Source organism: Periplaneta americana, chromosome 5, assembly GCF_040183065.1.
Source record: "Periplaneta americana isolate PAMFEO1 chromosome 5, P.americana_PAMFEO1_priV1, whole genome shotgun sequence".
Classification (NCBI taxonomy): domain Eukaryota; kingdom Metazoa; phylum Arthropoda; class Insecta; order Blattodea; family Blattidae; genus Periplaneta; species Periplaneta americana.
Window position 1 is genome coordinate 46,322,307 of NC_091121.1, and position 15,465 is coordinate 46,337,771.

The following is a 15,465-nucleotide window of genomic DNA, read 5'->3' on the forward strand; positions in this document are numbered from 1 at the left end:
GATTTGTTCTGTTTTTGTTTTGCCTTTTTTATTAGTGTGTCTATCATTTAGGGTTATATCCATTGTCTTGTGCTATATATTTTATTGTGTTTAGTTCTTCAGTGTGTTGTCTTTGTTCTTTTTTTTAACGTGAATGAGAGTCAAATGAAGTGTTACAAAAGTTTCAACATCTGACATCACTTACTTAGGAACGGATCAGCCTCTGCTATTAATATTATATTTGTTAGAGGAAACTTACTTTCTTGCATGAATTATATCTATTACTTCTTTTATTATAGACCTACAGTAACGGCTCTCCAATTAATCAGTTCGAAAGAAACACAGTAAATTCATTGCTAATAATTGTACAGATGTATGATGTATATTCAATAAATAAATTATTAATATAGCACATAAACTGAATTAAATTTATTTCACTTCCAATCATATTCACAATCCTTATAAATAGGAATCAATTCTTAAAAAAAAATAAATAAATATCGCAATAACTCCCAACCAAGTGCATAGCCTAAACGTTTCACGCTATTACAGATTCTATGAATCCTCAATCACTTTTTTTTCTATGTTCTGAACGCACACCTGCTCGAAGGCTTATACTTGTCGTTGAAATTGCTAATAGCCAGACAGTTTTTGGTGAGATGAGTTCGAGGAATTACTGTAGAATTACCTGACATTAGCCCTATATTTGGAAAAAGCCTCAGAAGAACGAAACCAGACAATAAACCAAAACGGGATTCGAACCCACGCTCAAACAGCCTCAGATCTCGAGTAAACCATCAACACTCCCTAATAAATCACCCAGTCTTTAAAGACGAAAAGACTCAACGACGGACTGTCGTTAATGGACGAGTTTGCTTCCGTTGAAGTGCGAACGCGCCAAAAATTTATTTATCCACTTTGATTATGTAATGTGAACTTTACATCACTAATAAAAATGTTGTAAATACATTCATTACGCAACTAGTTAGGTAATGTTACTTCTGTTACGCAACTAGTTAGATAATGATACTGCTATTACCCAACTAGTTGCGTAATGAATGTTTTACAACATGTTTATTAGTGATGTAAAGTCCATATCTCTCTACCTGAACGAGCAATAACCATCTTAAATACGTGGGAAAGGAAAATTTTAAGAAAAATTTATGGCCCTATTTATGATAACGGAGAGTGGAGAATTAGGACCAATTCTGAATTACAAAAACTATATAAAGATCCAAGTATTGCCACTGATATAAAAATTAGACGGCTGGAGTGGCTGGGCCACATTATCAGAATGGACAATAATAATATTCCTAAAAGATTACTCGATGCCACGCTAAGTGGTAAAAGAAGAGCAGGAAGACCTAAACTACGATGGTTGGATGATGTTCAGGATGATCTAGTTAAAGTAGGAATTAAGAGATGGAGACGGAGAGCCCTAGAGAGGGAAGATTGGGCGGCAATTCTTAAGGATGTCAAGGCTAAACTAAAAGTGCTGTATGACCACAGATGATGATGATGATGATGATGATGAAAGTCCATATCTTGATTTATAACAAGAAGGCTAATATTACCTGAAGAAAAGTGCGTCCCTCGTCCCTGAAGAGGCGGAACGGCGGCTCCGTGTATGAGTTGTTATGCAGGTCCACCCATCCGCCACGCGTCAGGAACTGGGCCCCCGATACCACGCAGATCGGTGTCTCCACGCCTGCGATAGATGAACAGATTCAACAGGTATGTCATTACTGTCTTCATCAGTTTGTAAAATGAATTTCAGTGTGAAGCAGAAGAAGAAAATTTTTATTTACGAATCTTTATTTACAAAACCTGAAACAAAGAAATCGGTTAGTGTCAGGCTCCCCAAGTGTAGTAGACTTTCAGCTCACTCTACACTCCCGAAGGAGGCCGTTGCCCTTATGGGATTTCCGGCTTTTTATATTTCATAAGGGAGCTCCTTGCATAGGTCACTTGTCATGGTGTGTTCCTTTGTTGGAAAAGGATTTAATGTTGCAGTTTCTATAAATCATCATCCAGTAGTGAACAGGGGCGGCCCGTCCTTATGTGCTACAGTGCTACAGCACAATGATAATTTTTGCTCAAATAATGTATTTGTAATACCACCATAGTATCTGATCTGCCATTTGACAATTTTCCGTGGTTATGTTCATGACGCGTTATAGAGTGTTTAGTTCTTCGCTCTTAGTTCTTTGGTGCCTCAGGGGGTACAATGTGCTACTCAAAACTCTACATGAGAATGTAGACAATTAATGCGCATGTGCGAAGCTGAAATCACTGCCCTGATTGGCTATTTTTACGCGGGGAAGTGCTGTAGTCAGCTTCAGCACAACACAGCTTGGAGATTGCAAAAGTAAAGCGTAACGAAAGAATGCATGTTTGTGGAAGAACTCGGAACTATGTACGATGTATTTGGTAATTCAAATGTCCGACTGCTGCTGCCGTCTACCTGTTTTTTGAGGTTCCTCCTGAATCAGTCAGCAAGCGACGGAGAATGGAATCCCAGAAAACTGAAGCCAAGGAAGTATGTGACCGTATAATTCAGAAAACTACTCACCGTTTCCAGTCTTTAGGCTATCTAGACGCAACAAAATTGTTAAACAGCAAAGTTTCTGGCAATTTTTCGCATAGCCTAATTTTCCTGAACGCGAACTTGAAGTTGCTGTCAACAGCTATACTGTACTGAACAAAAGAGTGTTAAAGACACAACTTTGAGTTCTATACGGAACACCTGCCTTCCGGAATATAGATGGAGCTGTTCAATTGTTACGATACATAGCCTCCAATTCACAGGATCCATTCTGTGAAGTAACGAAGTTGTTAAATATTTTGGTTACAACACCAATGACCACTGCTGAGCCAGAAAGATGTTTTTCTTGCTTAAAACGCATAAAAACGTTTTTAAGGAACACTATGTCCCAGGATCGCCTCACTGCTCTTGCAACACTGTCAATAGAAAAGAGTATGATGTCCAAGATGAAGGGTTTAACACCAGGGTAATTGACAGGTTCTGCAGTAGGAAGGAACGTCGTATGGATTTCATATTTCGTCACTAGGCGAGTCTCAAATTAAGATAAATACATATAAGTGTATACAGTAGGCAAATATAGGAATTGTAGTACACTCATTATTTTGACCACCAGCCGCTACTGGTAGTGAACTAAACGAAATACAGGCTACAATAATTCACATTTATTGACTTAAGTCAGTGCCAAAGAATGAACAGCTGAGAACCTATGATTGCAACAATTTCGCCATTAATCACCACCACCGTCTGCGTGCAGCGATCCGGCGTGTGCCTTTCAGTCTCAGACGCGAGAGGTCACTAAATAAGAATGAAAGTGACCGTTGTTGGAAACGTAATTATATCGATATATTGACCTGGGTTGGATGGCGGGTCTCTGGTTCGAAGACGAGCAGCACAGACCTGTTGTGTTTGTTCAGGTGCAACTGCAGCCAATTGGTTTTTGTGGCCTCGCATATACATTCATTTTATGACGCAATTTGCGTTGGAGATTTTTAAAGTTTTACGAGGTGGTACCGTACATGTTTATTAAAACTTTATAGCATAACGTAAAACCTGGCTCTGAGTTGCAGGATGCTTCCGTAATCGCAACGCTCAGTATCCTGATCGTAATTTAGTTACCATATTGGTGGCTTACTGTTTACCAAATTCCTACAAGAAAGTGTTTTACATGTGTCGCATTAACAAATCAGCTAAGATTATAGTCGGCCTCGGTAGCGCAGTTGGTATAGCGCTGGCCTTTTGTGCTCGAGGTTGCGGGTTCGATCCCGACCCAGGTCGATGCCATTTAAGTGTGCTTAAATGCGACAGGCTCAGTAGATTTACTGGCATGTAAAAGAACTCCTGTGGGACAAAATTCCGGCACACCGGCGACGCTGATATAACCTCGGCAGTTGCGAGCGTCGTTAAGTAAACCGTAATTTAAATTTTATTTTCTAAGATTATGTAGTGGCTGCTAACAACACTAATGATACAACAACACAGATGGTACAGGTAACAATGCCGCACCTGCACGGACTTAAGACACAGATCATTAAATGTTGAATACATTTTTTTTTTCGCTGTTAGACATAACTTAGGCCTAAGCAGTGTAGTTGATGTAATTGGGCAGCCTATATCAGGAGTAGGTACTCGTAACAGCTGCAGCAGCAGCAGCAGCAGTAAGGTCTAGTAATAGTAGTAGTAGTGGAAGTAGTTCTTTTAGTTGGTTATTTTACGACGCTTTATCAACTGCTAAGGTGATCTAGCGTCTGAATGAGTGAAAGTGATAATACCAGCGAGATGAGTCCAGGGTTCAACGCCGAAAATTACCCAGCATGGGTTCAGGGAAAACCCAGGAAAAAAAAAAAAACTTAACCAGGTAACTATTCCCAACCCGGGCCCGCTAGTTTACGGTCAGATGTGCTAACCGTTACTTCACAGCGGAGAACAGTAGTGGAAGTAATATTAGTAGTAGTGATAATGGTAGTGTTTATGGTGCCAGTGGTAGTCATGGTGATTGACTTTCGTGCTTGTGATAGTCTAAAATGTGGTTGTCGTGATGCTGTACGTCGTGGTTGTGGTAGTTGTAGTTGAGATAGTCGTAGTGTTGTTGGTCTTGATTACGGTAGTTGTAGGTATAGTAGTTACAGTAGTTGTAGTTAGTACTGTGGATCGTGGTTGTAGTAGTTGTAGTAGTGGTCGTCGTAGTATTGTTGGTAGTGGAACTTGTAGTACTAATTGAAGTCGTGGGAGTAGTAATTGTAGTTGTGGTAGTGGAAATTGTAGTTGTAATCGTAGTCGTGGGAGTAGTAATTATAGTTGTGGTCGTGGAAATTGTAGTTGTAATCGTAGTCGTGGGAGTAGTAATTGTAGTTGTGGTCGTGGAAATTGTAGTTGTAACCATAGTTGTGAAAGTAGTAGTTGTAATTGTGGTCGTGGAAATTGTAGTTGTAACCGTAGTCGTGGAAGTAGTAGTTGTAATTGTGGTCGTGGAAATTGTAGTTGTAACCATAGTTGTGGAAGTAGTAGTTGTAGTTGTGGTGGTCGTGGAAATTGTAGTTGTAACCATAGTTGTGGAAGTAGTAGTTGTAGTTGTCGTGGAAATTGTAATCATAGTTGTGGAAGTAGTAGTTGTAGTTGTGGTCGTGGAAATTGTAATCGTAGTTGTGGAAGTAGTAGTTGTAGTTGTGGTCGTGGAAATTGTAATCGTAGTCGTGGAAGTTGTAGTTGTAATTGTGGTCGTGGAAATGGTAGTTGTAACCATAGTTGTGGAAGTAGTAGTTGTAGTTGTGGTCGTGGAAATTGTAATCGTAGTCGTGGAAGTAGTAGTTGTAATTGTGGTCGTGGAAATCGTAGTTGTAACTATAGTTTTGGAAGTAGTAGTTGTAGTTGTGGTCGTGGAAATTGTAATCGTAGTCGTGGAAGTAGTAGTTGTAGTTGTGGTCGTGGAAATTGTAATCGTAGTCGTGGAAGTAGTAGTTGTAATTGTGGTCGTGGAAATTATAGTTGTAACCATAGTTGTGGAAGTAGTAGTGGTAGTTGTGGTCGTGGAAATTGTAATCAGTAGTCGTGGAAGTAGTAGTTGTAATTGTGGTCGTGGAAATTGTAGTTATAATCGTAGTCGTGGAAGTAGTAGTTGTAGTTATGGTCGTGAAAATTCTAGTTATAATCGTAGTCATGGAATAGTAGTTGTAGTTGTCGTGGAAATTGTAGTTGTAACCATAGTTGTGGAAGTAGTAGTTGTAGCTATGGTCGTGGAAACTGTAGTCGTGGAATAGTAGTTGTTGTGGACGTGGAAGTTGTAGTTGTAATCGTAGTCGTGGAAATAGTAGTTGTAGTTGTGGTCTTCGCAGGGCTTTTGGTCGTGGTTGTTGTAGTTGTGGTCGTCGTAGTGTTGTTGCTCGTGGAAGTTGTAGTTGTAGTTGTTGTCATCGTAGAGGAATATAAGCGAAGAGGAATATAAGCAAATCGTATATAAATCTGTTTTTCCGTACTTCATTCAAATACCAATAACACAGCCATAAACGACAAATTATGTTCTCGCTGCGTCCTAAAGTAATCAGTTTACAGAGGTTCTTGCAGTTATACATTAAATCTCATCTTGTCTTACGTTCTGGTTTAGTTAGAAAATTTAAAGTATGCTATTGGATATCAGCATACTATCATCGGTATAAAATTTGTTTTAAATGGAGAAGGAAGCAATAGTGATTATTCAAGGGGAATTTAATTTGTTCTGTTGCTATGAAATATAAAAATCAACGTTGTTTGAAAGGCTAAATCTGGCTTATATTTAGATTGTAGGGCAGGCCTGCACAAACAGCGCTCAACGAGCGCGCGCGCTCCTTCGGAGCGGGAGAGCGGTGTTTACCGCTCGCCGAAACGGAGAGAAAGATACGTCAGAATGACATAGACTTGCTATAGGTAGAGGAGAGGGAAACGACCACTCAGCTATCTAGAGGAGTGCAGTGTGTAGGCCTATTCTCAGTAACTGTTTCACGTTGCTTACCTATTGCTACAGTACAGTATGGAGGAATCTAAAAGACGGAACATGACATTTAACATTTAACGAATTACAGCTCGAACTTATTGATCTTCAATGTGACCTAAGAGCTAAAGATCGTTTGAATAATACTACTAGCCTGGTTGAGTTTTACAAGACTAAACATTAGCAATAATATCCACGACTATACAGGCTGGCTGTGAAAATGATTGCTATGTTTGGCTCAACATTTATATTTGTGAGCAACTGTTTTCTATAATCAACTTTAATAAAGGCAGACATCGAACATCTGTAACTGATGTTTCTTTACTATCAGTAAGCTACTGTTCCTTTCAGCTGCCAACAGCATAAAACCTCGTTTTGATGTACTGATAAATAAAAATATAACAAAATGATATTGTACATTTAAGTAGCTATAGAATTTCTATTACTTCTGTAAAATAAATATTTCTTTATTAATTAATAATAGTCCAAGATAGTTTTGCAAACACTGAGAATTCATTTCATAAGCACTCGTAATAGTACTTCCTTTTGTGTATATTTTGTACGAGGTCGCCCCTTCTTCCAGTCTACCCTTATACAGAGCGCAGCTAATATCTGCATTCCGCTCATGACCTGTGAGCCGGCTCGGAGAGCGCAAACCTTGTGCAGGTCTGTTGTAGGGAATAACATCGACAGGAGTTTCTACGCGTTTTATAAGTCCAGTTGGCTGAACGGCGACTGAAAATAATAGGCTAGAAATTATTTTAAGAGGTAGAAAGACAATTCCAGATAAAAAATTATGAAAAAAAAAAAAAGGAATCTATATGGATAAATCAATAAAAGCTAATTACTTGTAATATAGGCCTAATATTATGTAGACTTTATTTTTATATGCATACTTTATTTAATGCTACTTTTTTCTACATAATTTTTTCCTCCTTCGTTCATTGCACTTGCTTTCATCTTTCTTCATTTGGCAGCATCTCAATTCCCCGAGATTAAAACTGTATAACGTGTACGCAACCGCTCGTGCACCGGAGCTTTAATATCCTCGTCTAACTGGAATTTCTGTCCACCTATGTAGATGTTCTTTCATGACACCAAAATGTAATTAGACAGCGCTTGGTGTGGCAAGTATGAGGCGTCAGGTATCCATTCCAGTTGCAGACGATGAAGACCTTTCACAGTCACGCTTACAGCATATTGTCGTGCGAATTATGCAATCCGGTAAACCAAAGTTTAACCTCTTAACGTAGCCTATTTTGCCGAAAAAGTAGGTATTAGGCCTATACAGCGGGTCCCAAACGAATGCTCTAATTTTACAATGCTTTATCTCTGCATTTATTAATGCTACAGCAACGCAATATGTGCCAATAGACAGGTAATCTCTTCGGGTGCTATTCATAGACATTTCGCTAGCCCGCGCTACGAGCGTGCTAAACTAGCCCCGGCTATCGACTGGTTACTTGTACAGGATTCATATCGTATATCATATCATATCATATCATATCATATCATATCATATCATATCATATCATATCATATCATATCATCCCTCCTCTGGCAAACTAGCGAAAGTGACAAATAAGTGACCCTGCACTTAAGGTCTATATTATACTATAGTACAATATAGATCTTAAGTGCAGGGTCGCTTATTTGTCACTTTCACTAGTTTTCCAGAGGAGGGATGATATGATATGGTATGATATGATATGATATATGATATCTTCTGGTGAGATGGCACTTCACATATTTGTATACAGTGCCATCCACCTTATTACATAGCAAATTTATGCAAGTCGTAACTTACTTCCGTCTCTTTCACTTATGTTCTCTTTAAATGTATCTTGTCACCTCTCCTTCACCGGCCTGTCCATCTATATTTCCCCACTTCTCCATTGCTGACCCCCACACTTATATCCTCCCCTCACTTCACTTCACTTCCTATTGATATACTTGTCCCCCCAATTATTTTCTTGTATTTTCCCCCACTACTTCCCCACTACACCAACTTCTTAAATCATAATGTTTCTCTTTACTATTCGCCTTTATTCCTTCATCACTGCTATCTGAATCCGTTCCATTTTTCCTCACTTGCCTTGTCGTTGTTTTCCCCTGACTCTGCAACTCACGTACTCGCCTTGGAATCGCCTCACAATGCTGATTGCAGGAATTTAGACGATACCATATCATATCATATCATATCATATCATATCATATCATATCATATCATATCATATCATCATATATCATATCATATCATATCATATCATATCATATCATATCATATCATATCATATCATATCATATCATATATCTAACACTGGTTTATGAATACGAAAAACGTTAGTTCGCTGATCATCCACCGGAAGCCCGCGCTAAGAATGTCTATGAATACGGCCCTTCAAGTTTTATTTGATACTTTACAAGTTCTCGGCATAAATCTAGGCGATAATCCAATTGAAGGGATTTTTGTAAAAAACCAGTCCAGAAACATAAATTTTCAAGCGAAAAAAATCTATAACCATTATTACCATAACAGATATATTCTGCAGGACCAAAAAAGAACTTTACGTAGATTCTTCGCCCAACAGTGCATAATACTGTAGAATCCCGGCCAATTGAGTGCGCTCCTTGTATAATGGCAGTTGACTTAATATATGTCGAAATTGGAGTCAGGCCACAAAGGGAAAAACACTAGAAGAGAGGGATCCGATTCGGTACTGTGGATTGAACTTCGGCGTAGCTCAGTGATTAGAGTATTTTTTTACGTAGAACCAAGGACCCAAATTCGATCCTCGGCGCCGGAGCGAATTTTTCTCTTCTAATAACCATTGTTACCATAACAGATGTATTCTGTAGAACCGAAAAAATTAATCTTTACGTAAAAAAACTATCTGGCATGTGTGTTGTTGACACTTCAAGTATGAGATTCATCATGCTATTTCTTAAGGCATTGTAGAAACTTGGGAAAATTGAAGTACATTAATTATAACTTAAATTGCTTAATATAAATACATGTGTACCTAAATGTAGGTAACTGTGGACAGTTGTTGTTTTAAGAAAAAATATTCTGTTATGGCTGAAGTGTGCCTCTCCTTTAATCTTCTTCTTCTTTATTATTTTATACTGTTTCTTATCCTGAAGTTACAGGAGAATGGAGAAAGTTACACAACACAGAACTTCACGCATTGTATTCTTCATCTGACATAATTAGGAACATTAAATCCAGACTTTGAGATGGGCAGGGCATGTAGCACGTATGGGGGAATCCAGAAATGCATATAGAGTGTTAGTTGGGAGGCCGGAGGGAAAAAGACCTTTGGGTAGGCCGAGACGTAGACGGAAGGATAATATTAAAATGGATTTGAGAGAGATGGGATATGATGATAGAGAGTGGATTAATCTTGCACAGGATAGGGACCGATGGCGGGCTTATGTGTGGGCGGCAATGAACCTTCGGGTTCCTTAAAAGCCTTTTGTAAGTAAGTAAGTAACTGTTTCTTCTCCTTTCGTTGCTTACATTTCTTCCATGAAGTTACTTCTGCAACTAAAGATGACTCCGTAACTAATACAATTCACGTGCTAAAGTATTTTTCTCTGAGGTGGCTTTTGCCGTGTACATAGGAAGCAATCTGCTACAGTTTAAAACTGTATGGATAAATGTGTCAAGATGATATGAGTGGGATATATTTGTAAATGCTACCATCATCCTGGACAGTGGACGTTTTCACAAAAAAAAAAAGTTTTTGGACTATGGTTGTTTTATGAAAACCACTGAGAATTTCCACTCCTACAACATAGGATTGTGGTGTTTTTTTTTTTCATTAACAACTAATTCAGTAGATGGCCGCTACAATATTCTCGCCACATGCTTAATATCTCAAATTTGCATTTTTGACTATAGTTCTTTTTTTTTTAATCTTCTATTCCTCTCATACTCTGCGCAGCGTGTCCCAATGTATCGCCTGCACCGCAGCTATGACGCAATGCCGTGGATTCGGAAGGTTATTGGCCAGAAGAAGAACGTAAACATTGCCCTGTACATACTCCCACACAAAAAAATCTGCATGTGGCTGTGTCGAGGACACGACCGTGAATTTTACATGAATACGCCTGGCTTAAATCGACTGTTCTAGACGAGATATTTTGTTTGGCACCAAAATCAGCGCACTAGTACATCGGAGTCGCAGATATACTGCGCGGAAATTTTCGTCCACGCCCAAAATGGCCGCCAGTCATCGCAGGTCCTAATAATAGACCTTTCCAATAATAGACTTTCCTCTTTTCTCAAATTTTATCTTTTCCGAGACCTACGTTTTCCAACCTTTGCAACGCTGTGATTCTATATGAAACCAACAATGGAAAAAAGTACAATACATTGTGAAATGTGGTAGATTGAAAACTATGTCAGGGAGAAGAAATGCACCAACACACAAACTAGCCACATACATGGAGAAAACCATAAGGAAAAACATAAAATTCGAAAAACAAACAATAATAAAGAACAACATAGACATAGTGAATAAAATAAAAGACAAACATATCCCACACAATACAACATTAGCAACTTTCGACCTAACTAACCTATACACAAACATACCCATAAAAGAGACACTACAGATACTAGAACAAATGCTCAAGAACAACAAGACACCACAAGAACACATTAAAGAAATGATCCACACCACAGACATCATCACAAAACAAAACTACTTCACATACAATAACAAATATTACACACAAACCGAAGGTCTACCCATGGGATCACCCATTGAACATAATAGACAACATAATACGTAAGACAAAACATAATCACAAAAAACATAAGACTACAACACCAACAAAGAACATAAAAAATACATCACACTAACATACAAAAACAAAAACACACACAAAATTGCAACCTCATTCAAGAAATTAAATTACAACATCGCATACAGAACAAATAACACTCTACAAAAACATCTGAACACACAAACAACACAAACAAACAAATACAACTACACAGGCGTATACAAACTCAAGTGTAACACCTGCAACAACTTCTACATAGGACAGACAGGCAGATCGTTTCAAACTCGTTACAAAGAACACATCAAAGCCATAACAAAGTTACAAAACACCGCCACATAATGCAGAACATCACAAATGCTAACCACACCCACAGAGACATCAACACAGACATGGAAATACTACACATCCAACCAAAAAGCCAGAAACTAAACACACTAGAACAATATGAAATATAAAGACACACAAAAACACACTCCAACGAAAATCTCAACACACAACTCAACTTCAAAACACACACACTCTTTGACTCTACACTATACCACAGGAACACACCCTCACAGGAAACAGAACAAGTGGCGCCAAGACCAACAACGACCTGTTCTGAAGATGACCCATAAATAGGTCGAAACATGTAAATGAGGTACGTTGAAATTTAACACAGGAAAGTCTTACCATACATATTCCGAAGTGATACAGTGTTAAAAGTTGTGTAATCAAGATGTATAAGGAATCTGTATTTGAGAATGTCTTACCATCGAAGTTGATTTCTGCGCTGGGGTACACTATCTGACCTTTGAGCGGCAGGAACACGAAGGGTATCTTCTGAGTGGTGGACCCGCTCACGAATGGCGCCAGCGAGCATTCTGCAACAAAGAAGGCGACATTTAAGACATTTCCGTAGAGGCCAGGCAAAGAGAGAACTGGGTTATCTTCAGAACCTCTTCCAACTCACCACCCGGGAAGCATGGCGCTGGACTTCTCGAAAGCCCGATATCTTTGTTAGAACAAAGTCAATTAAATTATTGATGTCTCGATCTATGGAGGAAGAAAAAAATAACTTTTTTATCTGTGCCCATGAAAATGTTCGCTTGTTAGCTTTTAAGGCCTGTCAGCAATGTGGTAAGTAGGGTAAGGTTGCGTATATCGCACCACTTTAGCATTTATAATTTTTATTGAACAATACAATTTTTATATATTATTTAATGTACCAAAGTACATATGATATTTCCATGCAGATATTCTGCGTCATCATACGATCCGTCGGATCCCGGCCAACTAGTCACTCATAACGAGTGCACTCAGCACATGTGTGGACTTCAGTCCTTCGTTCATAGACATCTATGACGTAGTGCAGAGGGTGGCCACTAGAGGGAACCCAAGAGTTGGAACTTAAAACTGAGACGATTCTGTCCGACGCCGGGGTGCTATCCGGTGTGGCTTAGTGGATAAAACATCAGCACGTAGAGCTGAAAACCCGGGTTCAGATCCCGGCGCCGGAGAGAATTTTTCTCTGTTCCATTACCCTTTCATCGTAATATAATTTTTATTTTCTGCATTCCTTTACAGAAATACATTCCCAGAACATTTATCTTTCATGTAAAAAAGAATACTTGAATTTGATATAATATTTTTGTAGTAGAATGACATTTTCGAAACACTTATCTGTGGTGCCATTTAGGCAGCTAGTTTCCTGAATAGCACCTGCGGTTTCTTAAATCGCACCTCTTTAACTGCAGGGAACAGGATGAAGGAAAGCTTTTAATATTGAAAATATTGAACAGTATTTAATATGAATAATGTAATAAATGCAAATTATAAGTTTATTGAAATTAATGAAAGAGAGTAACGCATCTTCAAATGAAATTGAAAAAATAGAGCATAAATTACCTAACATTGAAACTTCCTTAATGCGTTTTTTATTGTTACACATTTGCCATGTGCTTCACCAGGTAGTTCAGACTGTAAACTGCGTCACCTTTTCTCCACGATTATCTCGAAGCCACCTAAGAACTGCTTCATGATATAGCTGTCTGAAATGGTTTGAAGATAGAAACATCTAAAGGCTGGGACTCTGAGTATTATGACGAGGAAGCTGAAATAGGAGCACATAATTTTCCCGAGATAATCTAGCTTCTAAATTTTTGGAATGGTTCATATAGATGGACATACAGAAGCAGCACTTTTTTCTATAGCAGGTTTGAGCGGCAAATAAAATGTTTGAGCTATTCGACAAATAGTTCAATGTTGACGTAACCTGAATCAGAGCAAGCAAATAACGATCCTGGAAGAACACGAGCTGATAATGTAGGATGCACTGCTTGACGTTTAAAGATTTCCATAGGTGGCACCAAATATCTGGTGCGCTTGTACAACGCACACTTGTTGTAGGCCTATTAACGTCCTTTTCACCACTTGATATTGCATCCACCTGATGCATTCCTCGTTCAGTTAAAATTTTTGGGCCTTCTTTTGTACGGCTAGAATTGCTAAAGTTGCTCATATCGCACCTACAAAGTGGTGCGAATTAAGAAACTACGTCATAACTTATTATTTCCTTCATTCTAGCCTACAATCACCACATATTCGAAAATCGTAATAAGTTATATGTTCTTTAATATTTCTTTTAACTAATAACATCTTAAGATTATGGATTCCTTTGCATACAAATCCGTTATTTAGTTACAAAATGTTAGCTAAATATACATCCACCTGAGCGATTATATTAGATACACTATCACCACGCTGCTGACACAAAGAAGTGGCAGGAATCAAGTGACATGGTGGAAGTTCATATGGTAGATTGTAACAAAGCCACTAGATGCTACAATAGTACAGCAATTTGTTTTAAACTAGCAGTGGTGCCATTTAGGAAGTGGTGCGATTTATGCTGCTCTACCCTATAAAAAGCAGGATCGTCCAAAAAAATAAATAATTATAGGTAATTTTAAGCTGGACATAAGGGTTGAACAAACCACTCACCCAGCTGAACTGTCACGTTTTAAGTACCTCAGTGCAAAAACACTTTGTACATCTCTACTGAAAAAAATCCCGTTTGTACTAGATTGTTAAAACGCAGTTCGGGTGCCAACAGCCCACGCCGTGTTCGTAAAAAGTGATTTCTGTACAGTTACACTGTCTGATCGAAGTTATTAGGGTACACTTGGAATCAGCGCGAGGGACGAATCATTGTCGTCACTTGTTATAACGAACTAACGGGCATAATGCGGTCTCCGTTTAAGATCCATTTAGAACTCAGCGTAACGTAATGTATAAGAAATGAGCACATATTTAATTGGAAACCATTTACGCAAACAGCACTTAAACGTGGTTACAAGCTTAAAGCATGCCGTTAGTCGAACAGCTCGGGCACCGACTTTCCACGCTAGAGAGCTCTGTTCAAATCTTGACGAATGCAAATGACATTTTGTGGTTTACAGATGGTCATGGAGTAAGTTTTGTCGGGGTATTGTAGTTTTTGTCTAATACCATATCTTTTTATAATTTGTAAGTATCCGGGAATTTTCTCATACGAGTATACAGGGTAGAAGTGAAACAGCCTTGCAGATTTCCAGAGCGAATAGTTCATGTTGTACGTGACAAAAAACTATAACATCATATTGGTGGAAATATTATAGTTTTCGCAGGAGAAAATGTTTTTTCCCCAAATGTTTAATAACTTATTCGGTAACTTTTGCGAGTAGGATCGTGATTTTTGTCCATATCGATAGGAAAACTAATAAAGAATAATTATTTATCTTTCTGGTTTATTTCAATAGTGTGGAATAGAGAAGAACAAAACTAACTGCCGCTCTCGCTCGCTGTGTTCGCTGCATTTGTCTTTCGAGTCTCGTCTCGTCATTCTCGTGCGCTTCGAGTCTCGCTCATCATTCTCGAAATAGCATTTGGTCGGCGTGGAAAGATTTCGTAACTTTGAATAACATACATCATTGAAATAAATAACATTATAAATGTTTAAATGAGACAAAAAGACAAAACAGAACCGTATCTTAGTTATAAAAATGTTCTGGTTCTATTATATCATATTACCTATGATTATATAAATAGAAAAAAAAAACAATTCTCAAATAAATTTGCATTTGAAGAGTCCACTGCAAGAATGATGGATGTCACTTTCTTGTCGAAAATGAACCAAGACTGTCAATGCATAGCTTAAGACATATAGAAT

General features: G+C 38.4%; 1 protein-coding gene across 1 annotated transcript in view; it reads right to left on the reverse strand.

The window, feature by feature from the left end:
- The window catches only part of sha (shavenoid), a 364,087-nt gene that overhangs the window by 19,001 nt on the left and 329,621 nt on the right, over positions 1–15,465 (reverse strand). The window contains exons 5-6 of the mRNA XM_069825587.1: positions 12,032–12,142; positions 1,554–1,687 (exon numbers count right to left, since the gene is read on the reverse strand). Coding sequence (XP_069681688.1) covers positions 1,554–1,687; positions 12,032–12,142 — 245 coding nt within the window. The remainder of the gene's footprint in view (positions 1–1,553; positions 1,688–12,031; positions 12,143–15,465) is intronic.